This window comes from Agelaius phoeniceus, chromosome 2, assembly GCF_051311805.1.
Source record: "Agelaius phoeniceus isolate bAgePho1 chromosome 2, bAgePho1.hap1, whole genome shotgun sequence".
In the NCBI taxonomy this organism is placed as follows: domain Eukaryota; kingdom Metazoa; phylum Chordata; class Aves; order Passeriformes; family Icteridae; genus Agelaius; species Agelaius phoeniceus.
The window spans coordinates 90,392,048-90,405,057 of NC_135266.1; the positions used below are offsets into that span (position 1 = coordinate 90,392,048).

The window sequence follows — 13,010 nt, forward strand, 5'->3', positions numbered from 1 at the left end:
CACCTACACAGAACACCCTTACTTGCTCCCCAGGTTTCAAATATGAACAGCCTCATAATGTCCTTTCCTTCAGTGCACAGATCCACTAAATGATTTCTGCAGAGGACTAAATGACACTTTCTTTTTTTATGTTCTTCCCTCAGAGGCTTCTTTTCTAAAAGCCTTTGTACTATTTTTTAAAACTAAATTTGCCATAAATGTATTAAAAATTTAATAAAGATTATAAGCTCTTTTTAGTTCAGTGCTTTTAAGTATGCACTTGGAAACTGAAGGCACTTTCCCCTCTTGTGCTTACAAGCCCCCTTTAACTATTGCATGTTGTTAAATACAAAGAACTGTGACTGAATGTGGCTGTGGCTCTGGTGTGTTCCTGATCTCTGTGGTTCCCCTGTGTCCTTTCACCAGCAGCACTACTGCCCTTTCCATTTCTTGATGTAGCCTGTAACCCCTCAGACTTTATTGAACCTGTCCCAAGAGCTTGGTAACCCTTTCTTCAAGTTCTTTCTCAGTTTGACCTCAGTCTGTGCAGACAATCCTTGACCTATCTGTCCAGCTTCTCTCAAGCTCTCCAGCAAGCAGGGTTTTGTTCTTCTAAATATATTGTTTATTTTCCAAAGTGATGGTTTTCTCATTTTTTTCTAGCTTCCCTAGATACTTCTGTTGTACTTCCATGCCTTTCCTCTATTACCTTAATTCTTATGGAAAAACAATAGTTTGGCATCTGTTCCCAGTCCAAAAAGACACAACCTTCAGCTGTTTCCTGCATGTTTTCCATGTCCACAAAATAACTCTGCTATGCCTCTAACACATCTATGACTACTGAGCATCCCCTCAACTTTCTCCTCTTGTACAAATTCACCCCAGCTCAGACCTTTAATTTGCCTTTTGCTGACTTTCAGATCCCCCTTCTTGCACGCTTTCTTCCCTTTTCTCCAATTTTTCATGTTCTTAGTGAAACACTCCCATTTTTTGGGCTCTTACTCCAGCACTGCTGGCCTTGCCTCTTGTTTTCAGCCAGACCAAGCTCACTATACATCTGCTGAGCTCATTTGTGGTCTTGCCAGCCTACAAGAAATGTAGGGATTATTTCTGGAACAAGCCCCTGATTTCTCCCAAGATGGCAATCTTTGCACTGATTCACAGGTCAGGGAGGGCTCATCTATTTACCAACTTGTATAACTGCTTCTTCACATTTGTACAGGCTTTTAATTCTGGATTTACAGCTATCCTGAATGGTGCCATTACTTTGAGTTCATCAGTCAAAGCACATTTTTTTTTGCATTTTAACACTCGTATGGAACAGATAGGATATGGTTCAAGCTTCCCCCAGGGAATACATCACCACCTTCTGCAGCTGTATTTCTTTATTGATGAAGAGAACTTACTGTTTTAAGTAGTTATGCCTCTGATTAATCTTGCTTTAATCACCCACTTGACTATGCATGATGCAGCAGGTCTCATCAATTTTATGGTTATTACAAGGTTATTTATGGTTCTGTGATGTGAAGAATCGTGTCTTACTCTTTGGATACTGAGGAAATATCAGACTTACCATATGAATCACTGTATGTTTATGGTATACAAAGACTGTTTTGAGGTGTTGCACCTGCTCTTTATCCTTTCTTGATCTAAAGGTGGCTTTGTGAAGCAAACAGCTTTGTGTCCAGTGTCAGGTTTTTGCTCATTCATGTGCTAGAAAACACCCAATGCATCAGTCTGCAGTACTGAAGTTGTGACCAAGAGCTGGGTGCAGCATCCTAGCTCCTCTATCTGCCTGCCTTTTGTATTTTAATTGTGGCCAAAGTTACTTTGAGCAACTAAACCTAGCTTTTACCTCTGCCTCTTGGGCAGTGTTTTTACAGAACATGAAAGTACCTTCACAGAGGCAATTTTGAGATTTCATTCATTGCTCACTCTTTTTTACTTCATTTAGAAAATGGATTTTTTTCATGTTTGCAGAAGCTCTGATTTTTTTTTCTAGTGGGGGGCCTCCTAGGAGGAATACATGTTTCCACACCTCTTAAGTGCTTGTTTCAGGCCCCTCCCTCCTGCTGGGCTGCCACCCTTGCTGAAGGACACCTCCCAGATTGCAAGCTTCCATTCCTAGCAGAGAGACATTATCTTCACTTTCAAACAAGAATTATCAGCTGGGCACTGGGATAAAATTTGTAAAAGCAGGAATATTTGTGCAATAAAGAACATAGCATTTGTGTGTGTATGTGAAAAAGAATAAAATCACTCTCTGCTGGGAATTGGAAAGTGCTTTTAGGTAATCAAGGCAGGAGCAGTACAACCAGCATGTGTTTAGCATCTCAAAGGGAAAAATTAGGCAACAATTTAGATATTGCAGTAAACTCCTCCAACTTCCCAAGGGCAGTGCGTCTACCTTAAATTTTAAAACAGCTTCAATTTTTCTTTTGTTATGATTAAGTAGTTTTTAAATTCAAAAGTGGCTGTTAGCAGTGTGACTTGTTACAGGGTTCCACAGGTCTTTGCCTAAACTGCTTAAATTCTGGTATCTCTGTTTGTCCTGTGAAGTGGATAATCCTGTTTTTTAAGGACATCACCCTTGCTCTCTTGATACCCCATAAAGTGCAGAGCAAACACCATTGCAGCAGAAGTCTGAGTATTTGTAAGAAAAAGAGCATGGCAAGCACTGCAAGAAACATGTTCTCTCATACAAAGGTCCCCCAGTTAGTTCCTGAGAAGAGGACCATTTTTGCCCATGTGGTCCAATCAAATAGGCTAAAGCTTTCCTTGGAAGCACTTTTGATTAAAACCTGCAGTACTTTCCTGTGCTTCCCTCAGGAACAAGAGGCTCAGCAGAGTTTCTGTGGGAGGACCAGACAAGGACTGGGAGGAGCAGAACGTGCACTGCATGACCTGCACTGCTCTGAGCCTCTCTTGCAGGATCCCATTGCAGCAGAGGAAACATTTGGGATTTTTGGAGGGTGTTCATAATCCTGCCAAACTTTTTATTTTCCTCAGGAAGAAAGCAGGGAGGGTCAAGCAATTGTAGAGATCGATTTGTCCCAGAGCTATTGGCAAACAATCAGATAGCTGGATGTACACATGTATGGTGTATCCCAAGGAAGGGGGGACATCCAAGATCTACCAATGCCACAAAGGCAGCTTGAAAAGGGAGCCTTTATTTTGCCAGGGGTGTTTTGTCCCAGACCTGGGAGTGGCAGCAAGCTTGGAGCACCTCTCTAGAGCATTGTGTGTAATACAGATTGAGATCGTGCCAATGGCTCTTGTCTCAAGGAGCCTCTCCTGGGGGGAGGAGAGGGTAGGTGACACAGTCTTGGGATCAGAGCTCATGAAGAACGAGGAAAGAGCAGCCAGTTTACGGAAAGCTTAACAAAGCTCAGCCTGTTGAGAGATTTGTACCTCAGCTAAGACTCCATTCCTGTTCCTTGTTATACCACAGAGGAGGCCAGTCACACCTGCCAAACCTCTTTAATTAATGACAGACCAGAACTGTGGCAGCATCCTTGTTGGAGGGAAAGGAAAGCATGTCTGCACGTGTAGGTGTGCACATGCACAGAGCATAAGGAAATCTGGAGGACATCTCTCCCACACATACACTAGATCAACTCTCATCCCTGGTGATCCCACAGCAATAGTATTTTATGAGAGTGAAGAATGTGCCTATAGAAGTGAAAGAAACGAGCCCAGGCCAACCATGGAGCAGTCTTTTGCTGTGGTCCATGTGCAGCACCCCAGAAAGAAGGAAACGCAGGCCCCGCAGACAAAGAGTGCAGCCTCTGCTCCAGCTGCCAGTCACCAGTGGAACAGTGCAGGAAGCTGCTGCCTCACTCGTGTCCCTCCTCCCCATCCCTGCTTGGCCCACGTGGTTCCAGGCTGTTGTAGGAGGGCAGCGTGGTCACTACAGCCTCCACGGTGAAGCGATGAGGAGCACGGAGCGCCGGTGCCTCGTCTTGGAAAGCGGCGTTATCCTGGCTGTTCAGGGGGGGCACCGCGGCAGGCAGCTTCTGCCGGGAGCGGAACCAGCGGAAACCCAGGATAAAGGTGATGGCAATGAAATCCAGAACCAGCTCTGCAAGCTCCATCACAGACAGGACAGAGGATCCAAACCAGAGACTCCACTGGTTCCCAAGCTGGGACAGCAGAGTCACAACCTGCAGGAGATGGAGAAAGAGCAGTGACAACAGCCCTCATCTGGGACTTTGCCTCCCTGCCTGTTCCCTCTTCCCTGTGGGGCTGGGGGGGGGAGGTTCCCTCACCCTGCCCAAGGAAAATAAACAATATCCAGCAATGCTGCTCCAACAAAAGCTGGCCACAGTGGAGGGACATCGTGGGGGAAGAGGTGGCCAGAGAAGACATGGTAGTAAAGTGTGTACCGTGAAGGCTGGAGACTCCCCATTGGTCTTGTAGTTCCACTCCTTAAAAAAGATATTCACTTTGGCAACTCCGTTCCTGTGAATGAGAGATGACACTCAGTAACCCCAACTCCTCAATCCCTGCATTTCTTCACCAAGCCTAATTGTCCCCTTCTGCCCCCTGTCCTTCTCCCACTCGTACTACCCAGAGGCTTTCTCCCATCTCTGCAGTTCTCATTCTGCCCTAAATACAGTCTTTGGTACTTTGCACTTCTGACACTGTACTTTAAAAACCCAGTGTTTGTAGCAAAAGCTCTCACACAGCTCTCCTTCCCACTTTTCCACAAGCACCTTCTGTGTCTCCAAAACACACAGCAAGTGCTGAGGCTTACTATTTTCATATCAGCATCTGACCTCTTTCAAAATTTTCCCTTGGGTCCCCAGTCCTTGCTGAAGTCTGGCTATACATCTACTCTGACTCAAATCCACTGCCCTTGTCCACAGGTCCCATGCCTGATCTCTTCCCATCAGTAATTTAATCTTAACTCTAACATTTCCAACACACACATTCCACTGGGATGGTTTCTGGTTTGGAGACAGTCTCTGTTTAGGGGCTCTCACCTCTTGGATGTGATATTGTATTTGTTCTGTTGTGAAAGCATGTAAAAAACCCAGTCCTGAAATGGAAAGTGCAAAACATTGTGTCACACGATCACAGTCACCTCCTGCAGGTTTAGTACCCGTTGAGGAAGGACTAAATGGGAGGTGGGAGCAGTGCTGGGAAGCCAGGACACCCTCTCCTTACCTCTGAGACAGCAGAAGGCCAGTGGGAGTATCCAGCTGACAGCTGGTATTCTGTCATTCTGCAAGGCAAGGGGAGGCTGTGTTAGCTGGTGAAGCTGTAGGAGCCACAGGGCCAGGTCTCACCATCCTCAGGCACACCTGGAGATTCCCTCCCATGCTGAAGTTCCACCCACTTCCCACCATGTGGAATGCACAGTCCTTGGGAGTTCACCCCCAAGCCAACCCACATGCTCCTCAGCCATTTTGGCTTCCTGATGGGAGAAATACCATTTCAGGTTGGGGCTCAGCCATTGACTCAAGCTTCTGCCCATCAGTGAATGCTTCCCAACACTTCTGGGAATACTTTCCAATCTTCCTGCCTGACTGATGATCAACCTACTTGCAAGGTTTCCGACACTTGTGGAAACAGCCCAGCACGTCAGCTTTGAATTCAGCCAGGAGTTTGTAATAGCAGTAGCCTGAACAGCAAAGAAAGTAAATCCAGGTAAGCTCACAGTATCTTTAGACAAAAGGTGCTGTGTGACAGCAAGGGGAACCCAGAAGAGGTTTCCTTCCACAAGGGGCTAATCATTCAAGGCAAGACTGTCTTTTGGATGTCTCACACCAGGAAGCTCATTGAAGACAAAGGGATGTGCTGGGACGTGGGCTGGACCAAACAGGTTCAGGTGGGCACGAGCTCTGCTGTCCCTGCTGTCCACTCACCCCAGGCCTTGTGCTTTGTGTAGTCACAGTACTCTGCTCTGCTGGGCAGGGGATAGAAGTAATATGCACAGCCACAGCGCTCTACCATGTTGAGCTGGAAGCAGGAGCGAATGCAGACCTGGGAGGCACATAAGGTGGAAAAGGCTGATCAAGGGAACCAAACTCACCGTGCCTGTATCACTGTTAACAGAGCCCAAGGAAAGGCAGGGCCGTCAGGGGGCTGGAGCATGTCAGGAAAGAGGAGAACCAACGTGACCCAGAAGGGATCAGCTCGGTGAGTTACCTGCTCAGTGTAGCAGGATGAGTGGATGAGTACAGGTTTGAGTTACCTGCTCGGTGTAGCGGGATGAGTACAGGTTTGAGTTACCTGCTCGGTGTAGCGGGATGAGTACAGGTTTTGCACTGGCACGTCACTGCCATCCTCTGTGCAGTCGCTGTAACTGCCCCCAAGGCGCTCGGTCATCTCCTGCAAGAGCAGACTCTCGCTGCACACAACAGCTCCACTTTGCTGTCCTCTTCCCACTCTCCCAACCACACACTGCTCATCCATCAGTCTCTGCTCTTTATGCTTTCCTCAGGATGCCAGCTCCTCCTGCTTGCCTCCATTTCATTGTTCACTGATAAACTGTAGCCAAATGCTTCTCATCTAGTCCAGCAAGCTGTTCTTTCTCTCCCTTCACTCCATGGGATTAGTCCCTTCCCTTAAACACACACTGCCGGTCCACCAAGTTAAACCTCCCATCCAGAGCTCTCCCCCCTTCTGCTTGCTCACCTTTCTCATGCTGATGGAGGTCTCAATGCCAGGACGAACATTGAAGCCCCCATCATCCATGAAGGCTGGCTCATTCTGATCATGGACCATGACCCTGGCTCCTGTCACCGTGGACAGCAGAGGGATGAAATCGTTCTGCTCGGTGCGCACCACCAGGGAGAGACCTGAGGGAACACCAGAGAGCCAGGGAGGTCATGGCCAGCTGTGCTGCAGCAGAGAAGGGAGAGCAGGATGCTTAGAAGGAAGTCTGAAAGAGATAAAGGAGAAGACAGACATCAACCAGGGCTGCACCAAAGCCTGGCAGCAATAGAGGGTGGTTGGAGGGAGGCCAGAGAAAAAGCTGGAGGCTCCAGAAGAGGCCAGTGAAAACTGGATTTAATCACCGTGGCTTAGAAAAAGACAGAACTGGGAACTGAGAGAGATTTCATGGAGAAACTTGAAGCCAGATGGAAGAAAAGCCTGAAGATGTGGTCTGGAGAGCTTTCAGGGAGTTTAGGAACACAAACAGGTCAGTTTCTTGAAGGGGGAAATGGGGAAGGTGAAGACCAGGAGCACTATGGCTCAGCAGAGGACTTGAGGAAGGGCCAACAGATGCCCAGAGGACACAAAGAGCATAAGGATCAGGCACTGATGAGGGAGAGAGAGTTCAGTGGGCAGTGGTGAGGGGCAGCCACGTCCATAAGACAGCTCTCTCCAGATGGGTGAAAACAGCTTGGGTGAGACAGAGCAAGGCTGCAATCTGCCACCACCAGTACTGAGCACAGCAGGATGCCCGTAACTCCTAGGGAAAACAGAAAAGTAAGCTAAAAGAGTAAGCTTTTGGTGAGCTTACTCACCAAAGAGTGCCTCTCACCCACCATTATTGATCCCAGGCATCGAGGATGTCCACACGCTGCTGCTGTTGTCATTAAAGGTATAGCAGTTGCCATACAAGGGATGGTGGAAGTGGGTATAGTTCCTGAGAGGGGAACAGAAGCAGAGTGAGAAGGGCTGCAAAACCAAGGGGAAGGGCTTTCTGAAAGGAACAACTCTCTTTTCCATCAGCAGGGACAGGGGCTTACAGCAGATGGGCAGTATTTGTTATGTAAACTCTCATGAACAGGGAAAAGCAATTAAAAAGTGCTGTAAAAAATGTCCTGGAGCTGGGCAGGTTTTTACACAAGGTTTTTCATGCTGCTTTTCAGAGCCCAAATAGGTTTTAGCAGTGCTAGCAATTACTGTATTATTTTCCTAATACTGATGAAGCTCTTAGATTTTCCTACCCCCTTTTCTTTCCTTGCAGATCGTTTTCATTCCACTAACTCCTTGGGGCTTTTTGACCAATAATGGCAGGAGAAAAGTGGGATATGTTTTTACTGTCTTTTTGTGTCAAATCTCTCTTATGCCTTCATGTGGGCTGATATGCACCATTTTACCACTGTGGAGGGTAGAATAAAAATACTTCTACGCTGTACATCTGTGCCTTCTCTGGTGTTTGTACCAGTATAATTATTTCATTTGTGTGAAACCCAGAAAAAGGCAAAACCATACTTCAAGGTTCATACTTCCAGGTCACAGAACCTGTGGCCCTGATATGCAAAAGCCACGGGAAAGACTCAAGAAAGATCCTTTGACCTTTCAAATGGGAACTGAACAAGGAACAATTCCACCTCGGAAAAGAGGTTCTTTAATGTGGGTTCCTTGATTTCCCTGGACCCCAGGCACAAAATAAGTGTTTCCAGGGGTGTTCCCACTACTTACGCCTTGTCACAGGTTGCCTCGTTGAAGCGACAAGCATAGATGAAATTCTCAAAGTCAGACTCGTCCAGGGCTTTTGCATCAGGCACCTGTGCCAGGATATTGATGTAGTGAAAGCTGTACCATTCCCGCACGGCATCCACTCCCGAGGAGTATGCCTGGTGGAAACAGTCGTTGTTTTCATTGCACTGTTGAGAGGAAGAGGAAGAAGAGGAAGAGCCGTGTCAGAGAAGCCTTCTCATCCAGGAGACAAGGCTCCGCCCGTGGATAAGCTGTGCTCCCTCAGCACAGGCAGGTGACCGAGGAAGTGAAGAGTTCCCCAGGACTCCTGTGTGTGACCAACGGGTGATTGGATGGAAAAAAAACCCAGGGCAGCTCCTCGGTGGAAGGGCAACGCCAAGTGAATAAGCGAGGCTGAGTAAGACCCAGGAGGCAGCAAGGTGTGCAGGGTAATATGCACATAAATTCTACCAGGAGCTTTAAATTCTTTCGTGGGGAGCCCTTCCTTCAGGGTGTGTCCAGAAAAACGTCTGTGATCCTGTGGGAACCCCAGTTAGCTGCTGAGCGATTAGCTTCAGTCCTTCAGTGCCTTTTAAAATGCAAACACAGATACCCTGAGGCGAGGAAGCTGCTACCTAGGAGCAATTGCGACCATGATCACCTTTCAGGTGGCCCAGGACCATCAAATACTTTCTCCTTTGCTATTATTGGGCAATGCAGCAGTTGATGCTGATAAACTGCTCTCAAAAGCAACTGCAAGGCTGATGTACCCTCAGGAAGGACAAGGTTTTCTGGCTCTTGGGAAGAGACTACACTGACCTGGACATGTCCCCTGGGGCCTGCAGGAACATGGATAGATTTTGGGGAGCATGATTGTATGGAGCAAAGGATTCAGCTCTGCTTTTATCTGTCATTAGCAAAAGCCGGTGGAGATTAATCAGACTTCTGCGTAAGGAAAGGCATGGCCAAGGGTCTAACAAGACAGAAGTAGCCAGGCAGACTGGAGTGGGTAGGGCATGGAGTATCTAGGGATCTCACCAGAACAAAGCCAATTTTCCAGTCATTCTTGTCCACTGAGGGACTGTTCTCTGGCAGGTTGACTAAGTTGTCCCGCTTCTGCCTCCGCAGAGGATGGCGCTGGATGTGATGGAGCAGGCTCCTTGAGCTACGCCTTTGTGAGGACGACGTGGACCAGTCTCTCTGCGGCAGAGACATGTTGTAGTCATAGAGGTCTAGCAGTGTCTGGTGGGTGATTTCGTCCAGCTTATCCAGCTGCTTTCGGATGGCGCTGTATCTGTGCAGGGGGGAGAGAAGACCAGCAGGTTTAGGGCTGGATGCACACAATCAGCTCTGAATAAGACATGCAGCAGAGTTTGCTGGGGTGATTCCTGCCCCCAGCTGTAAATCTAACCCCTTGCTGGAGAGAAGTTAATCTGCTCTAGGCCTGTGGCACTTTACATCGCAGCCCTGCTAAATGCACCGCCGAGCAGAGCTGCCCAAGCTCACATGCCTTACTGTGAGTGCCCCGCGGCAGCAAAGGCCTCTGAAAAGCACAGCTACAACAGTCGAGGACCACGAGGAGAACCAGAGTAGGCGCTTTTATCCTGCATCCATCAAAGTCAAGGCACTCAACATCTCTGCAAGTCTGTTTCTTACCTGTACGGATTGAGGGTGCACAGCGTCACGGCCGGGAAAGTCAGCCTGTCGGAGTTCAGGTTGAGGTTGAGGTTGACAGGGTAGCTGAAGTACTCCCTGTAGAGGATCCCGAACTGCCAGTACATTAAGCCGAAGGTGAGGAAGAAGAGGACGGACCAGAAGGCTGTCTTCATCTTATTCTTTTTGGAGCACACCAGGCGGATAGCCCCGTGGATGGTTGTGTTGCTGCAGAAGAACTGGAATAGCTCCTGGTAGGAACTGTAGAATTCGATGAGACCCTCCCGCTCCTCTTCTTTCTGTTGCTGCTCCTCTTCTTGCTTATATTGTCTCATTTTCTCCCCTTCTGGCATCTTCCCTGCCTTCACAGACCCAGTCTACAGCACAAACCCAGAATTAGTCGCCCAGCAGGACCGTGGCTCCGGGAAGCCATGCCCGCTGCACAAACCGGCTCTGCATCCCCATCTTCCCCGAGCCCCGCTGCTCTCACCCCCTCCTCCCCGACCCCCGCCCAGGCTGCAGGTCCCGCTCCGAGTCCTCCCGTCCCACATTTGCCACGGGGTCGATCCTCCCCCGCCAGGAGCCCCCCGTCCCTCCCGCGGCTGCGCCCTCCGCCCGCCCCGGGGCCGCGGCACTGACGGGGGGCGCGGTGCCCATGGCGGGCGGCGGCTGCTCGGGCCGGGACCGGGGCCGGGACCGGGGCCGGGACCGGCGTGCTCTGCCCAGCGCTGCCGGCTCTCCCGCAGCCTCCCCGGCTGGGCTGGGACCGGTTCCTTTCCAGTTGGAGCCAGCACCCCGCCCGGCTCCTGCCCTGCCAGCCTCTCCCCGCCCCTCCCGCCTGTCCCTCCTGCCTGCCCCCTCCTGCCCCTTCCCCTTCCCTCAGGCGCCGCTCCCGGGGAAGAAAAGCCTCTTTAAACTCTCAAGTGTCGGCGGCGGGGCAGCGGCGGCCGGGGCGCAGGGGACACGTCGGGGCGGTGACCTTGGCGGTGCCGGCGGGGTCAAGGCGCTCCCGGGGCAGCGGGGCCCCCCGGCCCCCCGAGGGGAGCCCGGCCCCGCCAGGTACGGCCGCCGAACAGCCTGAGCCTCCTCCTCCTCCTCCTCCTCCTCCTCCTCCCATCCCCTCCGGCGGCGACGCGGCGTCCCGGCGAGCCCAGGCGATGCAGAACGAAAGTTGGCAGCGCTGGTCCCCGAGGCAGCGCCGGCCGGCCGGGAGCCCCCACGGTCCGTACCCCCCGGGACCCTGCCCTGCCACCGACCGGCGGAGAGGGCCTGGCTTTCATCGCCAAATTGTGCTTTCCAAGGGCAAAGCCGCGAGTTTCGGGTGAGAACTGCGAGGGGGATGAAGCTGGGACAGAGAAGGCTGGGGGCAAGTCAGTGATACACCTCAGTTACCGCATCGCCTTTGCTGGTGCCTTAACTAAAGAAATCTTTTGTGTCCGCAACTGCCTGGCCCAACCATGAGTGGGAACTTGTTTCGCTGAGCTGTGTCTGGGAAATCAAGGCCTCCCGGCATTACCCAAAGCCTTCCAGTGTTTCCTCGGACCACGGAAATGAACACCCTTAGCAAAATGTGAACGAACGTCCCAAACACTCTCCCGTCATTATAACCGTGAAACTCCTTTACCAATCTTTTCTCCCAATGATTTTCTTTTAAACTAGCTGTCTCTGAAGTTCTCACTTATTTCTTCTCTTTCTGGTTACCTCCTTCAGATAGGTCCTTGTTCAGAGTCTTTGGTTACTGAATTTTGATCCTTGTTGAGTTAGCTGTGGTTTGGTTAGTGACTCAAAATACTCAGCCACTTTCACCTCTTCGTATTGCAAAATCCCATGCTTGAAAATGGCAAGCAGTACACTTTTGAGGCCAGCAGTTAAGTGTCAGTGTGCCAGAAACAGCCTTGTGACAGGTGCTTGTTATAAACCTACAGCCACAATTTGGAGTGTTCCGCTAGCTCTGTCCTGTGACAAAGAGCAATGCAAAAGCATTGTTTCCCCTGCAGTTCTAAACTTAATTGTACCTCCACTAAATTAATTTTGAACTTTCATCAAGATAAAACTTGGAAAAAGTGGGTGGTGTGAGGTGAATGGACTAATATTGTCAAATGCAGCTTTCTCGGAGCATTTCTGCCTCCCCTTCTGGGGCCCCCAACTCAGGAAGGACATGGTCCTTTTGGATAGAGTCCAGAGAAGGCCACGAAGGTGATCAGAGGGCTGGAGCATCTCTCCTGTGAAGGCAGGCTGTGGGGAGAGAGTTGGGGTTGTTCAGCTTGGAGAAGCAAGGCCTGCAGTGAAACCTTATTGCATCCTTTCAGTGTCTAACAGGGCTACAGGAGACCTGGGAAGGGACTGTTTATCAGGACATGTCGTGATAGGACAAGGCAGAATGGCTTCAAACTGAAAGAGGGTAGGTTTAGATGAGATGTTAGGGAGAAATTTTTCACTGTGGGATTGGTGAGGCACTGGAACAGGTTTCCCAGAGAAACTGTAGATGCTACATCCCTGGAAGTATTCAAGATCAGGTTGGATAGGGCTTTGAGCAGTCTGATCTAGTGGAAGGTGTCCCTGCACATGGCAGGGGGGTTGGAACTGGGTGACTTTTAAGGTCCCTTCCAATCCAAACCATTCCATGATTAGAAATACCCTGGGTTGGGCTGACAGTTCGTGCAGCTCCATACCCTGTTGTATATAGGTGAAGCCTGATGAAATAAGGGCCTTGTTGCCCTTGTGAAATCATGGCTCAGGCCTGCTGCTTTGGCTAAATAGAAGAGGACTATGGGAGAGGGTCTCAGCTGGAATAGGGGTAGGGAGACATGAGAGACATGCTGCATGGACTGCTGTATGTCCATGTTGTGGTGTATGGTGATTGGTTGACTTGGATTTCTTGTGCCCTAGCACTATGTAAACTGATAAGCAGCTAACTGCTAGAAAAGCCTGGTTTTTGCAATAAAGTGGGCTTTTGATGCTTGCCACCATCTTCAGTGTCAGTCCTGTGTCCACCACTA

General features: G+C 49.7%; 1 protein-coding gene across 1 annotated transcript; it reads right to left on the bottom strand.

The window, feature by feature from the left end:
- Positions 1-3,152: 3,152 nt before the first annotated feature.
- On the bottom strand, positions 3,153-11,095 carry SCNN1A (sodium channel epithelial 1 subunit alpha). Its single transcript, XM_077174231.1, has 13 exons — positions 10,991-11,095; positions 10,015-10,388; positions 9,397-9,652; positions 8,362-8,546; positions 7,479-7,579; positions 6,622-6,785; positions 6,217-6,315; positions 5,850-5,967; positions 5,527-5,605; positions 5,149-5,206; positions 4,965-5,020; positions 4,365-4,440; positions 3,153-4,142 (listed from the first exon to the last, which is right to left on the bottom strand). Exons 2-13 carry the CDS (start codon positions 10,362-10,364, stop codon positions 3,816-3,818), a joined length of 1,869 nt encoding a protein of 622 aa, XP_077030346.1. The 5' UTR covers positions 10,365-10,388; positions 10,991-11,095; the 3' UTR covers positions 3,153-3,815.
- Positions 11,096-13,010: the final 1,915 nt, after the last annotated feature.

Coding starts and splice junctions, on each gene's coding strand:
- SCNN1A (XM_077174231.1), bottom strand. CDS start 10,364: ATGCCAGAAGGGGAGAAAATGAGACAATATAAGCAAGAAGAGGAGCAG. Junction 5,606..5,849: donor CACAAAGCACAAGGCCTGGG/GTGAGTGGACAG, acceptor TTTGCTGTTCAG/GCTACTGCTATTACAAACTC. Junction 5,021..5,148: donor GGCCTTCTGCTGTCTCAGAG/GTAAGGAGAGGG, acceptor TTTCCATTTCAG/GACTGGGTTTTTTACATGCT.